The sequence below is a fragment of the Ogataea haglerorum genome (assembly GCF_019207285.1).
Source record: "Ogataea haglerorum isolate 81-453-3 chromosome Unknown 81-453-3_NODE_4_length_651989_cov_98.092404, whole genome shotgun sequence".
In the NCBI taxonomy this organism is placed as follows: Eukaryota; Fungi; Ascomycota; class Pichiomycetes; order Pichiales; family Pichiaceae; genus Ogataea; species Ogataea haglerorum.
The window spans coordinates 257659-279185 of NW_025065154.1; the positions used below are offsets into that span (position 1 = coordinate 257659).

General features: G+C 53.1%; 7 protein-coding genes across 7 annotated transcripts; 2 read left to right on the forward strand and 5 right to left on the reverse strand.

Annotated features, from left to right (window-relative positions):
* Positions 1-69: 69 nt before the first annotated feature.
* On the forward strand, positions 70-1323 carry KL911_001712 (uncharacterized protein; the record flags this gene model as incomplete). Its single annotated transcript, XM_043196701.1, has 1 exon — positions 70-1323. One exon carries the CDS (start codon positions 70-72, stop codon positions 1321-1323), a length of 1254 nt encoding a protein of 417 aa, XP_043055473.1.
* Positions 1324-1355: 32 nt separating this feature from the next.
* Positions 1356-2453, reverse strand: KL911_001713 (uncharacterized protein; the record flags this gene model as incomplete). Its single annotated transcript, XM_043196702.1, has 1 exon — positions 1356-2453. One exon carries the CDS (start codon positions 2451-2453, stop codon positions 1356-1358), a length of 1098 nt encoding a protein of 365 aa, XP_043055474.1.
* A 115-nt stretch (positions 2454-2568) lies between these two features.
* Positions 2569-5258, reverse strand: KL911_001714 (uncharacterized protein; the record flags this gene model as incomplete). The annotated part of the gene is made up of 2 exons (XM_043196703.1): positions 2569-4613; positions 4676-5258. The coding sequence occupies 2 exons, from the start codon at positions 5256-5258 to the stop codon at positions 2569-2571; spliced, it is 2628 nt and encodes an 875-aa protein (XP_043055475.1).
* Positions 5259-5302: 44 nt separating this feature from the next.
* KL911_001715 (uncharacterized protein) lies at positions 5303-7062 on the reverse strand (the record flags this gene model as incomplete). Its single annotated transcript, XM_043196704.1, has 2 exons — positions 5303-6699; positions 6879-7062. 2 exons carry the CDS (start codon positions 7060-7062, stop codon positions 5303-5305), a joined length of 1581 nt encoding a protein of 526 aa, XP_043055476.1.
* A 46-nt stretch (positions 7063-7108) lies between these two features.
* KL911_001716 (uncharacterized protein) lies at positions 7109-8686 on the forward strand (the record flags this gene model as incomplete). Its single annotated transcript, XM_043196705.1, has 1 exon — positions 7109-8686. The coding sequence occupies one exon, from the start codon at positions 7109-7111 to the stop codon at positions 8684-8686; it is 1578 nt and encodes a 525-aa protein (XP_043055477.1).
* Positions 8687-8692: 6 nt separating this feature from the next.
* Positions 8693-9259, reverse strand: KL911_001717 (uncharacterized protein; the record flags this gene model as incomplete). The annotated part of the gene is made up of 1 exon (XM_043196706.1): positions 8693-9259. One exon carries the CDS (start codon positions 9257-9259, stop codon positions 8693-8695), a length of 567 nt encoding a protein of 188 aa, XP_043055478.1.
* A 31-nt stretch (positions 9260-9290) lies between these two features.
* KL911_001718 (uncharacterized protein) lies at positions 9291-21349 on the reverse strand (the record flags this gene model as incomplete). Its single annotated transcript, XM_043196707.1, has 2 exons — positions 9291-20981; positions 21257-21349. The coding sequence occupies 2 exons, from the start codon at positions 21347-21349 to the stop codon at positions 9291-9293; spliced, it is 11784 nt and encodes a 3927-aa protein (XP_043055479.1).
* Positions 21350-21527: the final 178 nt, after the last annotated feature.

The window sequence follows — 21527 nt, forward strand, 5'->3', positions numbered from 1 at the left end:
CTATTAAGTCCCTAAATCTTTTTTAAAGGCGCTACCGACCGATCCCCTTTTTATTGCTTTGCTTTGCTAATGAGGTTTGCAGAATTCTTGGTGGTGTTTGCCACGCTAGGCGGGGGGATGGCTGCACCGGTGGAGTCTCTGGCCGGGACCCAACGGTATCTGGTGCAAATGAAAGAGCGGTTCACCACAGAGAAGCTGTGTGCTTTGGACGACAAGGTCAAGAGTCTGAGCCATTTCCGAGACGGCATCGACAGAAGCTTCTCGTTTGGCAACTTCGAGGCCTTCTCGGGCAAGTTCAGCAAGGAAGCGCTGCTCAGAATGGCTTCCAACCCAATGGTTGCAAAAATCGTGCCCGACAGCCTGGTCGAGGCCGTCGACATCGAGATCGAGACAGACGCTCCGACGCATCTTGTCAGGCTGTCGCAGGAGGAGCCCGTCAGTCCGGACGACACAGACTATTTCTATGACTCCGACTACTTGGGACAGAACGTGAATGCATACATCATCGACAGCGGAGTGTTTGTGGACCATCCGCAGTTCGAAGGACGCGCCGTCAACGGACCCAACTTCAGCGACGATGTGTCGAACACAGACTTTGTGGGCCATGGCACACACGTGGCTGGTATCATTGGGTCCAAGCATTTTGGCGTTGCGAAAAAAATCAACCTCATCAGTGTAAAAGTTCTCGACAGATACGGCCAGGGCTCGCTGTCGTCGGTGATTGCGGGACTCGAGTACGCCGTGAAGCACCACAGGGAGCACGGGAACACGCCGGGACTGGCCAACTTGTCGCTCGGGGCCGCCAAAAGCTCTGTTCTGGACGACGCCGTCAGGGCAGCCTACCAGAGCGGGCTGGTGATTGTCGTCGCAGCAGGAAACAGCAACATCGACGCCTGCAACACGTCGCCCGCCGGCTCGCCCTATGCGTACACTGTGGGCGCGATCGACGACTCGCAGGACAAGATCGCCAGTTTTTCCAACTGGGGCAAATGCGTCAATATTTTTTCCAGTGGAGTGGATATCAAGAGCCTATCCAATAGCAAAACCAATCTGAAGAAAATCCAGACACTGAGCGGCACGTCGATGGCCAGTCCTGTGGCCGCGGGGCTGATCGGCGTGCTGCTGAGCAAGGGCGTGTCGCATGACGAGATTGTCTCCGAAATGGAGGATATGTCGATCAACGGGGCTGTTCCAAGAATCAGTCTGCTTTTGCGGCCAGGAAGCCCCAACAGAATAGCATCGAACGGCGTTAGAGAGTACGACTTCGACATGATGCGGGTGTCCAACAGCAGCGCCACAAACGGCACTGCAATTAGAGCGTGAGTAGAATGCAAGTGAATATACGATCCGGATGTTCAGCGGTGCGGCTGATGCGTGAAGCTGATCACGAGTCTTCCGGAACGCGCGTTGTACGACACGAAAATCAGCGAGTGGCAGGGCGTCTTGGCCGGGGTCTGGTCCACGGGCGACGATTGCAAAGCCATGAGCTCGGAGTCGATGTCGTCGTTCTGGAAAAGCATGTCTATCTCGTTGACGCATTTCAGACACTCGCGCACTTTCATCTGAACAGGATCACAGCACTTGCGCGAAAATTCAGACTCTGTTTGATACTTGAAGTCGTAGCCTGTGGCCTTGCTGATGGCGAGAATGTATTTCTCGTACAGTCGCAGGAGCAGCGTGGCGGGCGTTAATTCTTTGGCGGGCGTCCTTGCGAGAAGCTGTGTGTGCGGCTCGTTCGTCGTGAACACTATGTTGCTCAGCTCCTGTTCGTGGTTGAGCTGGAGCAGCTCGAGATAGTAGTCGAGCGATTTGATGACCGAGTCTCTGTTTTCGCACGGAGAACACAGGTCGTCGAGGCCGTTGGTGTTCTGGCCGCAGCAAACGCACACAGACGCAGGTCGCCGCGGATCCTGCTCGCCGGTGGGGTGGCCCAGGTCGCCCTGGGGCAGACTCACCAGTCGCTGCTGCAGCTCAGCCTTCGCGTCTGCCCGAGACTGTGTTGTGGTGTCGTGCTCGACCAGCGAGTCTTTCTCAAGCCCCAACCCGTCGGGCTGCTCGGAGGGCGACGCCGTAGACGACTGCGGCACGTCAGGGGTCGTCTCGAGCGGTTTCTCGGATTTTGTGCGCGGAGCATCGGCCACAGCCGCCGTCTCCAAATCGGTATCCAGACCTCGAATCTGCTGGATCATGTCGTACTCCTCTCTGTTCTTGATGACGCTGTTTTTCGCCCCGCGTCGCTTCTGCGCTCGCTCAATCACGCGACACGGGTTGCACGTCTTGAACTGCAACTGTTCGGGCGTCTCAGACACCAGTCTCTTGCGCTTGCATCGCCGGCACGTTATGGGTTTGCCGTTGACGTAGACGTACTCCGACTCGGATCCCTCGCCGGCGCTGTTGTACGCTTTGAGCCGCGCAAATACACGCTCATCGGTCAGTTCGGAAGCCACCTTCATGTCGAATTAATAGGGGGCCTCTGGTGTTGCATCAGCTACAACAAGAAGTTTTTTTTTGAATATTATCCAGGTCGATCGACCCGTCGTCTATTCGAAACAGCTGGAATATGTAGATCTAGAACACGAAAAACCCTTCCTCCTCTAAGTACAAGACGATCTTCTGGATCGCAGTGTTGATCGGCAGAGAGTCGAGGTCCACGCGGATCTCCGCCTCGGCGGGCACCTCGTAACCCTCGATGTCCTGCCGGGAAGCCTGGAAGTATCCTTTTCTGTCGTTAGCTTCGCACACGGCCCTAGGCGTCTCAACAGACACCACGACAAACGTGCCGGACTTGGCAACGGTGTTCCTGATGGCAGCCAGCGCGGCGTTCGAAACGACCTCCTCGCTGTTCACCACAATCACGCCGGCGCCAGATCTCACCAGCTCGCCAACAACAAAGCTGACTGCTCCGCTGCCGATCTTGGCCGCATCCAGCAGCGTGATGTGCCTGCCACCGGCAAACTGGTTGAACGTGGCCTGCAGAGCATAGCTCAGCGCCTCAACGCCCGAGTTAGGCAGCCCCTGCAGGTACAGGGCGAAACCCTGGGTCTGTCTTGGAGGATAAGCGGTTCTGAGAATCTTGACCACCTCAGGGTACGAGAACCACTCTGGGATGTGGGTGCCCTCTCTCAAACGCTTTCCGAGCTCGGTTCCGGAGATGTTGAGCGTCTTGGTGCCGTCTGGGATGCTGTCGATAGGAGCGTATCTGGCCTCGTCGGGCAGATAGGTGACCATCCGGAAGGGGACCACCTCGATCTCGAGCTCGGTGGAAAATCTCTCCACAAGCTCCTGGGCGTCGTACGGACCATAGAAAGGAACTCCCTTCGAGTTGGATCCCGGTCCCGCGTGGTCTCTGCCCACAATGAAGTGCGTGGCACCGTAGTTCTTTCTGATGATGGAGTGCCACAGGGCCTCTCTGTCTCCGGCCATTCTCATGGCCAATGGCAGCAGAGCAAGCTGCGCCATGCCGTTTGGATACTTTTTGATGATCTCCTGGTACACCTTCACCCTGGTGTGGTGGTCGATGTCGCCCGGCTTCGTCAGCCCGACAACGGGGTGGATCAGCAGGTTGGCCAGCTTGTCTCTGGCAGCACGCACCGTCAGCTCTCTGTGGGCCCTGTGCATTGGGTTTCTGGTCTGGAACGCAACCACCTTGGACCAGTGCTTGTTGGCAAACTCGGAGCGCAGCTGGGCCGGGGTCTTTCTGAGCTCGGTGTAGTCGTAGTGCTTTGGCGCACTGATGGCCTGTAATGCGCCACCAATGTACACCTCACCAGCCACATCGAACAGGTAGCGGACAGCGGGGTGCTCAGGGTCGCCTCTGAACACCTGCTTCGCCTCCAGCTGCTTGTCCGGGGTGTAGATGTCGCCGACGGTGAGAATAGCCAGCGCAAGGTCGTCTCTGGGATCTCTCAGCACAACTCTGTCGCCCGACGTGAACTGCGAGCTCACCTCCTTGGAAACGTCCAGGGTAATGGGGATGGGCCACACCTCGCCCGTAGAGAGCCGCATCTTGTGCACGACAGACGTGTAGTCGGCCTCGTTGAGGAAACCGGTCAAGGGAGAAAATCCTCCGACGAGGATCAGCTCGAGATCGCACAGCTGTCTGTCGGTGAGAGAAAGAGACTTGAGGGTGGCAGCCTCGGCGATCAGCTCGCTCTTGATTGGCGCATCGCGCAGCAGCAGGTCTTGGAGGACGCCTCCGTGGGGAACGAGCATTTTGGGAGAAGAGTCGATAACTTTTGGCCAACCTTTCACTCGCGGCTTCGACTTTGTCGTCGGTACTGATAAAATTGCACGTGACTGAGAGAAAGAAGCCACTGTAAAATTTTCCACCATTGTTAGAGCGGCACCGCCCTGAAATCGGTCAGCTCGAGGTGGTACAGGTTTCGGCACTCGACGATGCGCAGCTCGCACTCCTTCATGGACGTGGCGTCGCCGAGCTTGCCCTGCACCGTCGCGCCGAGCTTTTCGACGCACATCCGCTGCGTCTCGGCCAGCACGCGCGACATCACGCTCTGCACCTGGTTCGTCGCCAGCACCACGTCCTGCAGTCTGAACAGCCTGTCCAGCAGCAGCGCAGAGAACAGGTCGCCGACGCCGGTGAAATACGAGTCCAGCTTCGGGATCTCGAACAGAATCGGCCCGTCTGCGTCCTTGGAGGAGACGCAGCAGCAGAAACAGCCTTTGGCCTCCAAGCCGAGCTGCTGCGGGCTCAGAAACAGCGACGAGACCACCACGTGCTTGATCTGGTGCTCTGTGTGCAACGTGGCCAGGGCGCGTCGCAGGTCGGCGCGGCAGGCGATCTTGAAGTCCAGCAGCAGCTCGAGCTCGAGCTGGTTCGGCGTGATCACGTCGACAAGGCCGCTGTGCACCAGCTGTCTATACACAGGGATGACGTCCTCGCTGACGTAGATCTGGCCGTCGTCGCCCATGACGGGGTCCAGCAGCCAGAGACACTCGGGCCGGCTTCTTTTCACGGCCTTGCACATCTGGCCGACGGCGGCCAACGAGCTGGCGCCGTGGATGTATCCCGTGAGCAGGGCGTCGTACTGGACGTTTATGTCGCACAGCCCGGCGTAGAGGTCGGCGAGTTTGTCGCCAGCGACCACTTCGCCGTGGACACTGCCGTACCCCGTGTGGTTGGAGAAGTTGACCGTGTTGAGCACGTCGACGTTCCAGCCGAGCATCTGGAGCGGGAACGCGGCGGCCTTGTTCCCCACGTAGCCGTGGGCCACGTGCGACTGGATCGAGAGGAGCTGCATGGAAAAACTAAGGGCGATAAGATAACGTTGTCGTCGGGGAGACTTTATTCTCCTGCAGGGCGTTGGCGCAAAAATGGATGCTCAGTGGAACACAAACGACTTCTCGCAGCCTCAAATGCCCTGTCCGCGGTGTCTGTTTTCTGCCACTGCTGCGACACTTTACTGCACCTCTTCTGGTAAATAAATATTCTCGAGAAAAAATTAGTCAACAGCATGTAAAAACGGGCGGCCGCGAGGTCACCGGCTGCAGCCGCTCCACAATCACCGTTTTCGTCCCAACGCTCACGAGCTGGATGCCCTGGTCCAGGATGCTGGTGTTGCCCTCCTCCCACTTGGACTCGTCGATCTTGCCGGAGAGATACGAGTTCCAGTTGTTCTGCAGGTCCTTGCCGACGGGAACAGAGCTGTCGGCGATCGAGGACTCCATCGCGTTCACTATCATCGGGATCGGGTTGGTGAAGGGCACCTCGATCTCGGAGTCCTCGACCAGCATGCGCGGCTTGCGCGCCAGGTCCAGCGGGCTCTGGCCAGGCACCAGCAGCGTCTGCACCACGTTCCAGGCCTGTCCCTTCAGCACGGCCAGCTGTTTGCGGAACATGCGCTCCTTGAAGCCCGGGTCGCGGCTCAGCATCTCGCGCAGCAGGACGCTTGTGTCCTCCCACCACGCTTTCGAGGTGAGCAGCGGCAGAAAGTGGTTTCTGGTCTGCACGGAGAACGGCTGGCCTATGATGGACATCGGCAGAAACAGCCACCCAAAGGGGAACGACCGCCACTCGTTCGGGTGTTTCCACGGCAGCGAGAGCCCGTTGTCGATGGCCCCGAGCCGGAGCCGCGCGCGGCCGCCCTCGCGCTCCACCTTGAGCATCCAGTTGTCGAGGCCGCGGTCGGTGTTTCTGACGATGAAGTCGAGAATGACAAGCTTCTCGATCTCCCGCTGCAGCTGCGAGAGCGTGTCTGCGGTCCACGCGAACTCGCCGTTGGCCTCGGTGGCTGCTTGCGCCGGGCCCTGGTGCGGCAGCGGGTGTCTTCTGAAAAACTCGTCTGCCCCGACGTAGCCGTCCAGATACAGCTGGAACGAGCCGACCTTGTGTCTGGGCCTCTTCTTGCGCAGCACGTAGCCGATCTTCTCGTAGAAGGGGTAGTAGAAGCTGTCTGACGAGAGCGTCACGATGTCTGTGTAGGGCACGATGTGGGTCAGGAGCTGGCGGTCGAGCAGACTGGTGGCGCTCTCGGCGATGTAGCCCGTGTTGGGGATCAGGCACGAGCGGCCAAAGAAGCACGGGAAGAAGTTTCTGTGGATCCACTTGGTCATTTTCGGCGACAAGGGCCCGTACGGCTCCTCGTCCTGGGGCTTGAACACGCCGATCGGCTCGTAGTTGGCGTTGTACACAAAGTACGACCCGGACGAGCCCGACGAGATCAGCCGCGGCTTGATGCCCAGCTCGATGGCGGCCGCCCCGCTCGCGACGATCCGCTCGAAGTCCTGCTTCGTGGTGGGCCCTGAGTCCAGAAACCCGGCGGGGGGCAGCTTGGCCAGCGGTTGGATGTCTGGCGGCGCGCGGAAGACGGAGTAGTATATTTCTGTTGTGTGGGGCTGGACGTTCTTGGAGCGGAAGAAACGGGGGAACTTGAGGTCGCGGATATTGTTGGTCCAGTGGGCAAGGGACCGTCTCGAGAACGGCGAGTGGTCTGTGCCGCGGGCGGGCGCCAACAGCGGCGTCGTCTCGGACAGCCTGCCGGACGACGATCCCAGCGCAGGCGGCTGGGGCGGGCTTGAGGGTCCGGGCTGGGAGGTGATCGTCATGAGCTAGTGCATGCGTAAATTATTTGAATAATTGCAGGAAAATAAAATGACGTCCTCGTCGCTCTTGCGCAGCGTTTTGCCGCTTGTGGCGCCGTTTCTGGCGCAGCAGGACAAGCTGAACGTCGCGTACGCGAACTATGAGCTGTATTCCGCGGTGGTGCCGATGCTGTACCGGAAACTGCTGTTTACTGGCAGGCCGCTCGTAGACAGCGAGGGCAGCTGGACAAATGTTGGGTCGCTGAAAAACCCGCTCGTCAGCGACAAGAAACACAGCGAGGTGTACACGCTGCGACAGGAGCTACTGTTGCAGACGCTGACGCTCAACAAGGAGCTCGCCGGGTGCGTCGAGCAGGTTGTTGTGGTGGATCAGGAGATACTGCGGGATCTGGCAGAGGTGCTCAGCAGATGCCCGAATCTGAGGAGGTTCGAGGTCCCGCAAGTGGACCGCTGGCTCGGGGAGGTCTACAGCAAGCCATTGGAGTCGTTTGTGGTCACCGAACTGGACCAGCTGTGCCGTCTGCCCGACACTGTCACCCGGCTGAAACTCGGAGTGCTCACGTCGGAGTCGCTCTCTGTTGTTGACCGCCAGCGGGCCCTAAAAAAAATCTACTCGCTGGACGCGCTGGAGCTCGTGTCCGACGAGCCGTCCATCACGACGTTCCTCAAGTTTCTGCAGCCGTTTGCGCGTCTCCGGCTCAAATCGCTCAGCATAGTGTACTACCACGGATATAACGACTACAACCACGTGTCGCGCACTTTGGTGCGGCAGCTGCTGGACAAAACAGACCTGGCGACGCTGCGCGAGCTTGAGATGGTGCTCGGGTGCGACGAGATGGCGTGCGGGTGTCTCGGAGAGTTCTGCCACCACCTAGTGTCCAAACCGTTCGACTTGCGCAGACTGGCTATTTTGCAACGCACGGTCCACAGAGACCACAACTACACGGAAAAATTCGACGTCGCCGTGACGACGCTGCTGGCGTCGATGCCCAACAACGAGCGGCTCGCAGAGCTGTATATCAGGCACACGCCGCCGCTCGACGCCATGATCGTCCACGGGTTCGAGGGTAACTACATTAAACGGCGCGATCTCTACCACTCGATGCTGCCGCACTTGCGCGGGCTCGAGCGGCTCGTGTGCCCCACGTTCGTGTGGTCGCTCGCTTGCTACGAGCAGCTCATGTCGGACCTGCTGTGGAACGGCTGCACTTGCGACCACTGCGAGTCGTTCCTGTCGCTGTTTGACGAATTTATCATGAAACACCACTACTACGACGCCGCGTCGGGGCTCGAGAAAGACGTCATCTCGCCGTGCTTTTTCAGCTGCGCAGCAGCCACGCTCGCCGCCCGGTTCGTCGGAAGACCGCTCGAACACCTCCCGCTGCTCGACGTGTACTGGAACTTCCACTCTCTGCTCAACATGGACCACGACGCCGGCTACGACTGCCGGTTCAACCAGAGCTTCTTCCGCCACCTAGCGGCGTGCATTTCGCATTTCCTCCGGGAGTACGTCCTCGAGGTCTCGCGAACAAACCCAAACTTGTGGCACGTCAACTTCAGCGGCATAGTGTTTGAAAAGTCAGACTCCTGGGTCTGCAAAAACGAAAAAGTGTATCGAGTCCAATAATCCTGTCTATTTGCCAAACCGCTCGTAGAACCGCTCGCGCTCGTGCTTGAGGTCCAGCGAGTACTGGTAATTTTTCTCGTGGCTCTCTGTGTCCTCCGGGGTCCTAAAATGCTTGGTGAATAGCCGGTCGCACGTCTGTCGGATAGCGTCCATCTCCTCTATTCTGGTCATGTACTCGTAGTCAAACGTCACAAATGCCTCTTTCTGTATCCGCTGGCACTCCCGCACCATCTTCCACAGAGGAGCGCACTCGGAGCTCCACACGTTGCGTGCTCTGTCGCATTGGAGGAACTTGTCAAAAAGCTCGGCACAGTTGATCGAAATCGCCTCCGAAACGGGAAACTCGCGCTTGTACATCTCCACGCGGTACGCGTCCTTGATCGACTGCTGGAGACGATCAGACCTGGGGTCGGTTTGGTCTTTTGACTGATGGCCGATTTCTCGACCGTCCGTCTGTTTCGCCAGAAGCTGCTTGAGCTGCCGGTCGCTTATGCGCGACTCCTTCGAATCAACATACTTCTGCAGCTCTTCGGGCAATTTCTCGTCCGTGGACTCGGACTTTCTAAACCACATTTACCCCACAACAGTAATTAAGTTAATTAAATTATTTCAGTTTTAGTATCTCGGCACTAATTCTGGACGCTTGCTTTTCTTCCACAATCCTCTCAACCTCTGTGTTAAGTCCCAGCCAGCTGATAGGCTCAATCTCTGGAAGGGAATTGATCCACGAGATGCAGTCGTCAATGCTGTCCGTCTCCGGGAGGAAGACAGAGGACCCGTCGACGGCAATGCTCTGCGCATCGAGGACGTTCGAATTGAACAGAAGAGCTGAAATGTCGGTAATGGCTTTGAGGTCCTCCTTGTCGGTCACTTTTCCTCCAAAGACAACACGACCGAGCAAGTTCGAAAGCATGTCCCACGAAATACCCTTAGATATTATCTGGTCCAGCACGTTTCTGGCCGATGACAGATCGCTCTGCGTAAACTCGTAATTCTCCTTGAACCCAACGGGCACAAACCGCAGTCTCTCCCTGAGGATGCCATAAAACCACGCCAGCAAAACGTACATTCTCGCGTGGTCTGGATGTTGAGCTTTTCCAAGATTCAGGATGCCGTTGGTTCTGACGAGAGTTTCCTGGAGAACCGTTCGTATTCCAGGATTGCTCTCCAGAATTACCTGCTTGCACATCTTGACTACCGTCGCAGCGATGTGCGAGTCTGTCTGGCTGGTCATGAACAGGCGGAACTCTTTGTGTATTTCTCCTTCAAGAAGCTTGGGAATGATCTCGATAAAGTCAGGAGCCATGTGCACGTTTTCGATCAGCAACCAGTTGCCTTTTTTCAACGCGGCAGCAAAGAGCCTGCGCGCAACCTCCACTCCCTCGCTGGAGCCCATGGAGTAGGACTCGACGTGCTGCTGAGCGGTCCGTGCTAGCGAGTAGACGGTGGAGCTCGCATCGAACCCGCCAGAGGTGCGCAAAATGAAATACTTATTTGACGCGAGCAGCTGCGAAATGTCGTACTCGCCAGAGTGCTCAAAGTCGCCAACATATTGCTTGAGCAGGCTCTCGAAGATAGCACGGTCTTCTTGCAGCAGCGAGCTGGAAAGCGTTGAATACACCTCTTTACCAAAAGCTTTCACCATTTCGGAGACAGGCCGACCTTTGTTCTGCATGAGCATCTTCCTGAATATCACAACAAGATCAAGGGATGCAAATTGATATATTCTGTTGAGTTTCCAGAGACGGTCAAGAAGAAGCTGTATGTTGCAGAAAGCTTCACCAAGGCTCAGGTACTTGTCTCTCACCTGTTTCACCTGGTCCAGGACTTCCGAGGACCGCGAGAGCTTGGTCTTGATGGTTGCGGCCTGGTGTTTGATCGACTCGAGCTTGTTTACCAGCTCATCGTTCTCCAGGATGCTCATTCGAGTGTCGCTCAAGCTCAACAGGAGATCGTTTTCCAAATTGTACAGCGACTCTTTATATTCACCGTTAAGCTTAGAGAGCTCGTCCAGCTGCTGTTGGAGCGATGGCTGTTCACTGTTAAGAGTCATGTTCAGCGCCTGGTTCACGAGGGAGCTGCTGGTGAAGGTATAATTCAGAACGTTCATCCGTGCTTCCAAACATAGCGGAATTCGAGCAGACGCATCCTTGGTGTGCACAAACAGCTGGAAGTTAGGAGAAAGGTCAATTTCCCGTGATCCAAGCTTGACGAGGCTGCGACCGCCTGAGGTTTCAACGTCTCTGGCAATCACGCGGCTGATAATCGGATCGTAATGTTCACCATCCCGAATGAGAATGGACCCTCCAAATCTAATGCAGTTTTCCAGTAGCTTCACGTACCCATCGTCCAAAAAGCTGGTGATCACAAGGTCCTGGTATTGTTTTCCCATAAAGTCAATCATCAAGCCCGAAGGATCAATGAGGAACGCAAACCTCTTGTCTGCAGACATCATCATGGTGTTCTCTATGAACAGCTCGTCGTTCGGAAGACCGTTTGTTTGCCAAGTAAACTCCTGGTCGGGCTTCAGGCTGGATGCACGGTAGGTGAACGTGCTGTCGAATGGAATGGCGTATTTTGCAAGCTCTCTCTTCCAGAGCTCCAAATACTCACGCCTTTCAAGCTCGTTATAGCGTCCTAGATATGACATATAGGCTGCTTCCAGAAGAGTGTTGCCAACAAGACACTCTCTCTGGCCCTGGAACGCCACAACACTTGCCTCCCATCTGACTTTCTCCTCTCGCAAGCTCTCCAGAAGCAGGGTGCTACGGCCGACTTTGGCCTCCACGTCCTGCATCTCAGCCTTGATTTTTTCACTTTCACGAATGGTCTCGCTGTACTTTTCCTTGTAGACTTCAATGCTCTCCTGCAAGTCGTTGATCATGCCATCGATCGCAATCAATTTAGCCTTGGTATCAACAAGCTCGTTTTCCAGCAGCTGCACTTCGTTTCTCAAGGGCTGAACTTTCTCAACAACTGAAGCATATCTCAGCTGAGCTTCCACCCAGAGTAAGAGCGGTCCGCAAGCTTTACTGGCCCGGTTGACTGCCTCAAAATTGTACCCTGGTCTTGAAATGAATTCGCGTTCCATGAAGTCCGCCAACTCCTTCGTAAGATGCACTTCGCTGTCGAACCCGACAATGCTTGCAATGAAGTCGTCTCTTCTAATTATGAGCTGGACATCGCGCCACGTACTCACGTCGTATCCCAAAAGAATACACACAGATTCAAGCGTCATCTTCACTGCCTCAGGAGGATTGTTCATCGAACGGAGCTCTGTAAGGTGCTGTTTTTTGATGTTCTTGACTCCCTTCTGTGCCTCTAGAATCAGAGGCTCCACATTTCTCAGGTCTTCAAGAACAAGGTTCCGGCGCTCGCTGATAATGCGTTCCTGCTCTGCGAACCGCTTGTGGATCTCGATCGACGCTTCCTGTTTGCGTTCTGCCTCGTTCTGATCTGTGATCATCTTGTCAAGCATCTGTCTTGCCTCCTTGTTCTTGTTGTCCAGCTGAATCTTCTTAACAGACAGACTTTCGTTCAGCTTCTTGACCTCCAGGAATGTCTCTCTAAGCCTGTCTAGACCAACATTGATGTGCGACTGGTGCTCTTGGAGTTCTGTTTCCTTCTGTTTAAACGAGCGGATGAAATTATTCACCAGACTGAAAAACTCATTAGGAGTCGGGCTCCTGTTTCTGAATCCACCATGTATAGACACCAGAACATCCACGACGGCGTCACGTAATCCATCCACGTCCACTCCAGAAGGCGCGTGGTACTGGGAGTTATTAATCGGCAGAACAGCCAACAATCCTTTGGCCACTGTCTCCAGAGACTCTGCTCTCCAGTCACCCATCCAGCTAATCACGCATCTATTGAACAAGGCAGGAGACGAAATAAGAGGCGGCGCGTTTGACGAGTAGGGATCCGTAATTGTAAACACCACATGGAGGTTCTTGGCTACCTGTTCTGTGAACCAGGTGTACAGCTCCGCGTCGGAGTCTAAGAATAGGCCCTGTTCTTGCGACTTCTGTGAGCACACAGTCATCAGCGTGTTGTAATCTTCTCCCTCGAATAGTCCGGGAACCTCTGCATTGGCAAGAAGAGTGTTCATCCTTTCCAGGAATGCCGTCTCCAAAATAGCGGACTCGTCTATAATGAAACACAACTTTTCGCCGTCCGCTGCCCGTCGAAGAAGTTCCCGCAGAGTCGCATCGAATTCCGCCAGAGTGTAATTCCTGGAAACACTCAGCTGATGAATCGAAAGTCCGTTAATCCATGCGACAAACTTGGTAAGCGTGGTCTTTCCGCTGCCGCTCGGCCCCACAAGAATCATGTGGCCTTGTGGGTTTTTCAGTACCCGATCTATGCGCAACACATGGTCCAGCAAGTCCGGGTAGAGCACGAGCGAAACATTTGTCTCTTCCTCGCTGAACACTTTTAGTCGCTGTTCAACGAATGCACCGAGCTCCTTTTCGGAAACAGGGCTGTAGTCGTACGACAGCCAGCCAGAATACAGAATCGGCGTCTGTAGTGCACTTTCTGCGTCAATGCAAGGGAAATTATTGGTGAGTGTCGATTTGATCATCTCGTAGGTCCAGTTTCTTTCCTCCTGGGAGATTAAACGGTCAGAGAACAGCCTCAAAGCTTCATGGGCCCATATGCGGAGAAAACCTTCCAAAGAAAGTTGCGGAGAAGATCGGACCGCCTCGTAAATGCCACGGACCCAACGGGTCAGCTCTCTCGGGGAGTATATGTAGTGTGCTCTGTCCGTGAAATGCGCTTTTGACGAGGTGTAAACCTGGATCATCGAGTCGGTGAGGGACTGCACGTAGCCTCTTAGGTCGGGAACACACTTGAGCAGCGCTTTGTTGAATGTAGAATAGATCTGGTTCAATGATTGTGTGCCAGGATAGTCCACCATGATCACAGAGCAATGCCTCAGGAATCTGCGATTCAAAACGTTTCTCCCAGGGTCTGTGGGCGGATTGCAGGCTCCAACAAGCTGGATGTTCCCCAAACTGACCCACGCCCCGTCCTGCTTCCTCCAAAATCCGTTTCTTTCCACCAGTTGTCGCAAAAACGATATTGTCGTCTGCGAGCCATACTCGTCGAACGCAGGAAGGTTGATTTCGTCGCAGAATAAGACCACCCATTTCTCAGCCACCGCAGGAACAAGCTTGAGCCCTGCCGGGCTCGTTTGGTAGACACAGTGTTGCTCCAGTGCCTTAACAACCAGTTCCGGCGTCGTGTCTTTGGAGAAGTTCACGCCCACAAATATGTACTGGTGCGACTTTCTGAGCGCAGCCATCAATGTCATGGTCTTTCCGGAACCGGGAGGACCGCAGAGAATCACAGTTTCGTGTTTTCTCACGAGCGAGAAAATAAGATTCTCGAGGACACGGGTGCCAAGCGTTGGAATGACGATATCTGGTCTTGTGATCATATGAGGCTCTAGGTCGATCGCTTCAACGTCACAGGGTGACCAATCGTAGTCAACCATTGAGATGTCGGAGTAAAGCATGTCTGGTGAACTGAACCGCGCGAGCCCAGGTAAGGTCTGCACGTAGCTGCAGAATCTCTCCCTGTTCTCCAACGTCAGGTCCCCAGCAAAGGACCACATTAACGAATGGAGAGTCGAACGAGCCACATAAGGAACGGTGTCGTCGTGGACGATGGCAGCTTGCGCGGCCAGCTGCTCGAGTCTCTGTGACATCAAGCCGAAAAAAGTGTCAATCATGCTCAAATCGCGGTCCATCACGTGCGCATACTTCTTCGTCTCCAACAATACTTGCTGGAGCACAGATGCTGGAAGCAGCTCCTGTACGTGATCCACAAATTTCTGCTTAATGTCGTCCACTGAGCCACCCCGAAAGCTTCCTGCCATATCTTCGTTTTCAAGTGATTGATTGCGGAACGAGCACATGAGGTTGGCATAATAGTCTTCGAGGTCGAAAAGCCTGTTTCCAAACGAGACAATACCACATCGACTGACTGTGGCTGGAGTTGCAAAGTTCAGATTCTCGACCTCAAACACAATCCTGACGTTTTCTGGCAGAGGAATCCGCTCTCCGCTGGGCAGAGTCAGCATCTTGTTGTCGTCGAGAACACTGTTGAGGTTTTCGACCCATTGCGGGTCGACGTCCCCATCGAAAACGATCCATATGTTCTTGGATTTCTCCCGACGCAGGTTCAGCTCCACGCGCCGCAAAATCGAGGTAAAGACGCCGTCAGTCCACTCTCTCGTTGCGTAGTCCAAAGAGCCATACAAAGGCTCTTTTCCCAGAACCTTCGGGTCAATCGTGTACACGGAGTTCTCCACCCCCGTCAATCGCTTCATGGCCTCTAAAAGACACTCGAAGAGCAGGGTCTTGCCGCTTGCAGCATCTCCAACCATCATAAATCCGTGATGCGACCGCTGTATCTCGAAAACTTGTAGGGCCTTCTTCAGCCACGCCGAGGATGCTGCAAGTCCTTTCTCGGCAGCTATCTCCTTTAGGTGTGGAACAAGCTCGTCGGCTGCAGTCTTCAGGCCTTCAGCACACCCAAATATACTGATATGCTCAGCAAAAAATGGCTCATCGTGAACAAGTAGCTTGGGCAGAGTGACTGTGTTCAGGCTGTGGACAACAATTCTGCTCTCCATCTCGGAATCAACGGACTGGTCTCTGAGAGCTCTGCGAAACCCGCCGCACCTTGCCAATGTACTTTTCAAGGCACGCAGTCCAAAATCGTAGTGAGGCTGATCTGAACAGCTCGATGCCAATCTTCTGAAGAAGTCCACCACTTGCTCGCCTAATCTCTTAGCAGAGCTAAATCCCTGGGAGATCAAGATAACCTCGCAAATCATGCTCTCGTCTGGCTGCACAACGGCAAATGTACGGTACTTGGTCTTCAGGTTGTCCGGAAGGGCAGATCTGCCGGCATAGTTTGGATTGCTGGTGATGAAAACGCCTGATCCTGCCGCCACAGGAAACTTCTTGCCCAGGATCTCAATGTCCATACCGTTGTCAGCTTCCAAAGCAGTCTCGATCTTCTCGATCTGCGTGGAAATCGCAGACAGCATTTTCCGGTCCAGTCTATTGAACTCATCGAAACAGCACCACGAGCCTACACGACAGACACCGATCAGGATCCTGCTGACACTGTGAAAATCAAAGGTCTCGTCACAACAGAACACGAGCACCATGACCCCTAGATTTTGTCCCAGTGCCTTGATAGACTCCGTTTTTCCCGTACCTGCAGGTCCAACAAGAGAGCCTCCTAATTTTTCGTTCAATGCCTCAGTCATAGCAAGGTGGCACCTGTCCATCAGCGGAGTGTAGACAAGACGGGCGGGAGCACCAAGATACTCAAATCCATAGTGTGCTGCCCAGTTGCCTTGCTTCACCACCACAGACTCAAGGATGTTATCTGTCTCTATCAAGTAATAACGCTGCTGTGACAGCCACTCATAAGACTTCAAGTTCTGCTTCTCTTGCAGAGCTAAAACCTCACGCTGGTGCACAAGCTCAATAATCAGATTTTCGTACTTCCTTCGTTGCAAGGACGACAAATCGTGCAGAATAAGTTCTGCAAAGATCGAAAGCACTTCGCTGTATTTTTCCTCACATATGCTAAGTTCGGCGCTGGATTCCACCAGCTGCGTCCAAAACACTTGCAGCGAAAGAATCAGAACCTGGTTTGGGTATTTGTCGATCCACTGAACGAGACTTCCTTTTTGATCTTGGGAGTCCCAAACGGTAAGTAGCTGTTTCAGCGAACGTTGCAACAAATGAGCTAGAGTTCGTTTGGTTTCCGTTTCCAGTTCACGTAGCCAATCTGTGAGAGACGGATGAGCTACCAAGGAGACCGGTGAGTTCAAATTGACCTTTTCTCCTTCCGGGGAAACAATTCCTTCAATCCTGGATAGCTCTGGATTGTACAGCGTTCCCGCAATTCCTATGAACATTTTCTGCAGATATGAGGAAACTAGGGGAATGTTGGCCGAATTTCCAACAATCTCAAGCAGCTCCTCGTTTCCGATAAAATAGAATCGAGGAAAAATGTCCCTCTGCTTTTCCAAATACCCTATCAGAGATTTCTTGATCTTCTCCAGGGTTTCAGAAATCTTGGTCAAAACCTGCTTGATGTTCGGAATGTTGCTCACCTCAGCCACCAGCACCGATTTGTGTACCTTCTTCATTAGCGAGTGGAATTCTGCAGATGTGTTGTAAAATCTGGTTGACTCCAATGGTAGCAGCTTCTTTATTTCATCGTTCTTCTCAAACACACCGGACAAATATATCCATTGACGCTGTACGTCAATCCACATATCTAAAACAGTTTGCACATCGGACAGTTTCATCTCTAGCTGGTTAACCGTTTTCTCGAATGCGGAGTAGTACGGCGACATATTCATTGACCACAAGCTGTTGAGGTCTTCCGTGATGGTCTGAAACAAGGCATCCCAACCCTTAATCAGAATGAAGTCGTCATTAAACCGGAATAGCTCGAAAGAAAGCTGTTCCCAGTTCTTCTGTATAGCAGTAATGGATTTCTCCAGGTTCTTTTCTCCTTGTGCTTTGTGTATCGCCGATTTGAAGTATTTCTCATTCGTAACCAAATCTAGGTCCAGAACGTGGCCCAGAGTCATTTTTGCCGGCGGGTCTTTGAGTGTGTGATCTCTGAATATCTCAATCCAGTGACGGTCACTGATCGCATCAGAGCGCAGTCCTCCTATAATCGGCAGGACCTTGATGTAAGTCTTGACTTTTGCTTGAAACTCTTCAAAAGCAGAGTACTGTCTTATGGCGGCAGGTTGGGCCCTGGAACGGGCTAGGACGTCTTCCAAAGTCTTTCGAAGAGATGTTATGGTAACAGACGACCATTCTTGAGAGCGTAAATCCGTTAAAGAAACTTGTAATTCATTGATAATTGACCAGAATCGCCTCAGATCCTCGACTTCTCCTAAAATCGACGATAAAGTATCCTTTATGAGCAGCTGAAGATCAAGAACCTTGGAAGCGTTCAAAAGCTTTGACCGTTCTTTGATCAGCCTCTGACAGGCTTTTTCAAACCCGCTTAATGACGAAAGAGCCACCTCTGGCTCAAGTCTCTTCCCCAGTGGTTTGTCATTACCCCATTGTTTATTCAAGGAGTCAATGGACTCCCTGAGCAGACTGGCTTCTCTTTCTACTGTGCTGACCACGAGATCCATATTAGCTAGAACTAGATTGATTTTGGCATCCACCAGACTGCTCAATGAAAGAAAAGCTTTTTGAAGCTGCTCAAAATGAACCCAATCGTGCCCAAACTTGACGCGGAAAAGGATCAAAAGATGGTTGCAAGAGTCAATGGTCTCAATTTTGGTGGAGCTCTCTTGAACATAATTCTTTGTCTGATAGAGCAGGTCCACCAAAGCTATGACAGCCTTCGCAGAGCCGAAATCGACTGGAGCTGATTCCAGTGCTCTTCGTTGTGCTTTGATTTCCTCAAGGCTACATCTGATCTCTTTTGAGACTAGTTGTGTAAGGATATCTGAGATATTCCGCTGCCACGTATTGTAATAATTGCTCACCTTCCACTGGGCTTGTTCATACTCCAGTTTGATAGGCCCAAATCTCGTGAACGTCTCCACTGTGTCAAACGCTTCCTTGAGGTTTTTCACGTCGAGAAGCGCATCACGCCATTGTGAGAGATTGGTGCCAAACGCTCTTTTCAAATCCTGAAAGTCAATGCTCCATAGCGATTGCAACTGAAGCCATTTATCTACAAGGCCTTTGGCCGAGACCACAACGTGTTCAAGCTCCTCGATGCATTCAAAGTATGGCCGTTGAAGTAATATCTGAGGGCCAGAAAAAAAGTGAGCGTTTTGATCAGTGGAGACGTCAAACTGGCCAGAGGTTAATCGCTGTTGGTTGGTGACGGTACTCAGGCATTTATTGAGATCTCCAACAATTGACATCTTAGAGATTTCCAAGGGAGGACGAACAACTATCTTAAAGTCCTGCATAACTATTGTGTGGACTTTATCTGGGATGTCTCCCTCCATGCCGCATAATCTTGCTTTCCAGACGGTCAGCTCAGACTTGCACCTATGAAAAAGAATATCCTCCACCGCAACGTTCATCGCATTGGTAAACTCCTCAATATTTGTAAATCCTTGTAGGGCAAACTGGTTGACTTCTCGTTGCAACGCGTCGATGTTGCAACGAAACGCCTCCTCAGTGTACTTGCAGGTCGTTAAGTCATCAAGAATTGCTTTGATCTGTTCTCTTGAAAACTCCAAGAACTCAAACTTTTGCAAAAGAGTCTGGATCTGGGACTGGAAATTCTCGGCTTCTTCGCATACTTTCACTTCATCGAGATTCGTTAAACCCGAGTCAATTAAAACTTGAGCATTCTCCAGTGCAATCCACTCAGACTGCGAAAGAAACTTAATGCCTTTGAAAATGATGTTTAGGTATGGCTGTAGCAAAACTTTGAGCTCGCCCAACTGATCGACCTGCTGCAAGACAGACTCAAGATTGATCACTGAGTTATTGAGACTGGTCGCAACGGGGTATACTGTCTCCAAAATATTGGCAAGCGAGGCGACATTCCGGGGAATTTCAAAACCCATGATCTGGAGCAAGTTGACTTCCTTGAACAGTTCCGCGTCAGCGGGTGACAAGTTGACCTTGACCCTAAAATCCTTTGACTCTGTGCGCTCTATCTTGAAAATATATCGTTTCACAGTCATCTCTTTAAAATTGTGGTTGAAATTGGACAGCCAATCGCGGTAGCACTTATCCAGGTCCAGCTTTTCCATAAGCAACTTCATCTCATTCTCGATTTTCGCACCTTCAGGATACTTTGCCCAGTCTTTTGTCAAAACCAGTTCCATACGCGCGGCCAGAAACTCGATTTTGTATCTCGCTTGGCTGATCCAGGCGATCATGCTGCTGAAGCGCGGAACATCTCGAAGCTGGAGCATTTTCTGTGTGCTTCTCTGTCGTTTGAACTCCTGCTGAAGGGAAGCTAGATCATCCTGAATCACCTGCAATAGCTCACTCTGGTGGTCAAATATCGAAGCTCTGATGTTGGACCGTTTTAGCAAAAACGAGTACTGTTCAAATACCGTGAAGGTCTCGTTTGGAGCCGAGATTGCCTGGAGCGTTTGGCGGAGAAATTCAATCAGCTTGTCTTCCAGCGCATTCACTCTCTTCTGATACGTCCTCTCTGCCTGTGTCCATGCTCTCTGGCCCTCTGGTCCCAGGTCAAGGGGGTTCGCAGTCTCCACGGCACTATAAGCATAGTCAAGCTCATCCAGGTACTCAGTGACCTTAGTGGCTTTAACCAGGTTTGACACTATTTCTCTTAATTCTTCGTGCTGGGACCTGAACTCCGCAGCTTTCGAGACGGCTTCTTTCAGCTCATTTGGGACCGCAATCCTCACAGCAATGAATTTGTCTGATCTCTTCCGAAGCAGCTCGCGAGCCATCGTGGTGAAGTCCTTTATACACTCCTCGAGGGTTCCCAATAAACCGTCAACTTGATCGCTTATGAGCTTGAAGGCAGCATACGTTAGTTCCATCACCTTTGCATCGTGTAATACACTGCTTATTTTGTGCACGATATCCTCAACAATGGACTGACAGAGCTTAATTGCTCGCTGGATCGGATACATGGTCACCCGGAGTTTGCGCAAGTGCTCAAAGACGGCAGAAACAGCCTCGCCGATTTTGTCCAACGATTGGGCGGATAAAAGATCGTTGATGGGAAGGTCTTTGAGCAGCTGATTGTGCTTAGCAGCCACATTTAGTGCGTCCTTGATGCCGGTGTCAGAGAATGTCACCGTGGCGTGGTATCTCTTCGCAGAGCGTAAAACGTCGAGAGTGAGCTGGATTTCGGGGCTTCTGAGCTGCTCCTGGATAGACAACAGCGCTGCCTCCTTGGAGGCCCAGAAATTCACCTCGGCAAGCGTGGGTCCGTCGGAAGGCTCGTGGCTCAGCTGGGCCACGTTCTGGACCTGTTTCATCCAGTCGTTCGCGATCGACTGCATCTCATTGAGAATCTTGGAGTCTGTCTTGGTGTGCTCGTCGAGAATGTCGATAGAAAAAGCGGCGAGGTGCCGGTTTTCACGCACAGCACGTAAAATGGCCGGGTGCGCGGTGGCGGCCAGATTCGGGATCTGGATCGTCTGCTGCAGATGCTGGAAGGAAAGCGTAAGTTCGGAGATCTTTTTCTGTGTAGAAGCCACGGACTGCGAGGTGGCCGACGAGGTAAGCACCGAAAAGTAAGGAGCAATGCCAAACTGCAGCAGCGACTCCAGATACTCAAAGTTCTGTCGCGGCGGAGACCTCAGCGGGAGCTTGGCCACGAAGATCTGGTCGGAGCACGGCAGGCTGTCGAGCAGCGGGCCCCTTTGTTTGAGAAAAACCACGATGGAGGCAGACTGGGCAAGATCCGCCAGCTTCTCCGTCTCCAATCGCTCGTACAAGTGCAAAGCTGGAAGTTAGAGCACGCCAAACTGTACTTACCGTGTGTTCCTGTCTGGACAAGGAAAAGGGCACTTTCGCTGGGGTTTTCGATGAATCGGGTCAGCAGGACATCGTATTCTCCGTCGAGGCTGGCCGTGCTAAGCAACGAGGCCGCCGACCGCCGAACGTAGTCGAAAACGGTGGCGGGAAGAAGCAAAGACATGTGCGGGAGAGTTTTGTTTATTTGTTGATCTGAGACGCGACTTCACCGCCACAGGGGTCGAGTTGCTACGCCACAGAGGAATATATTGTATTTCTCTACAGAATTCAAAAACGGTATATTGTATTGTATCCATCATGCTAATGACACTTAGATCACAAAACTGAACATCCTAAATAGA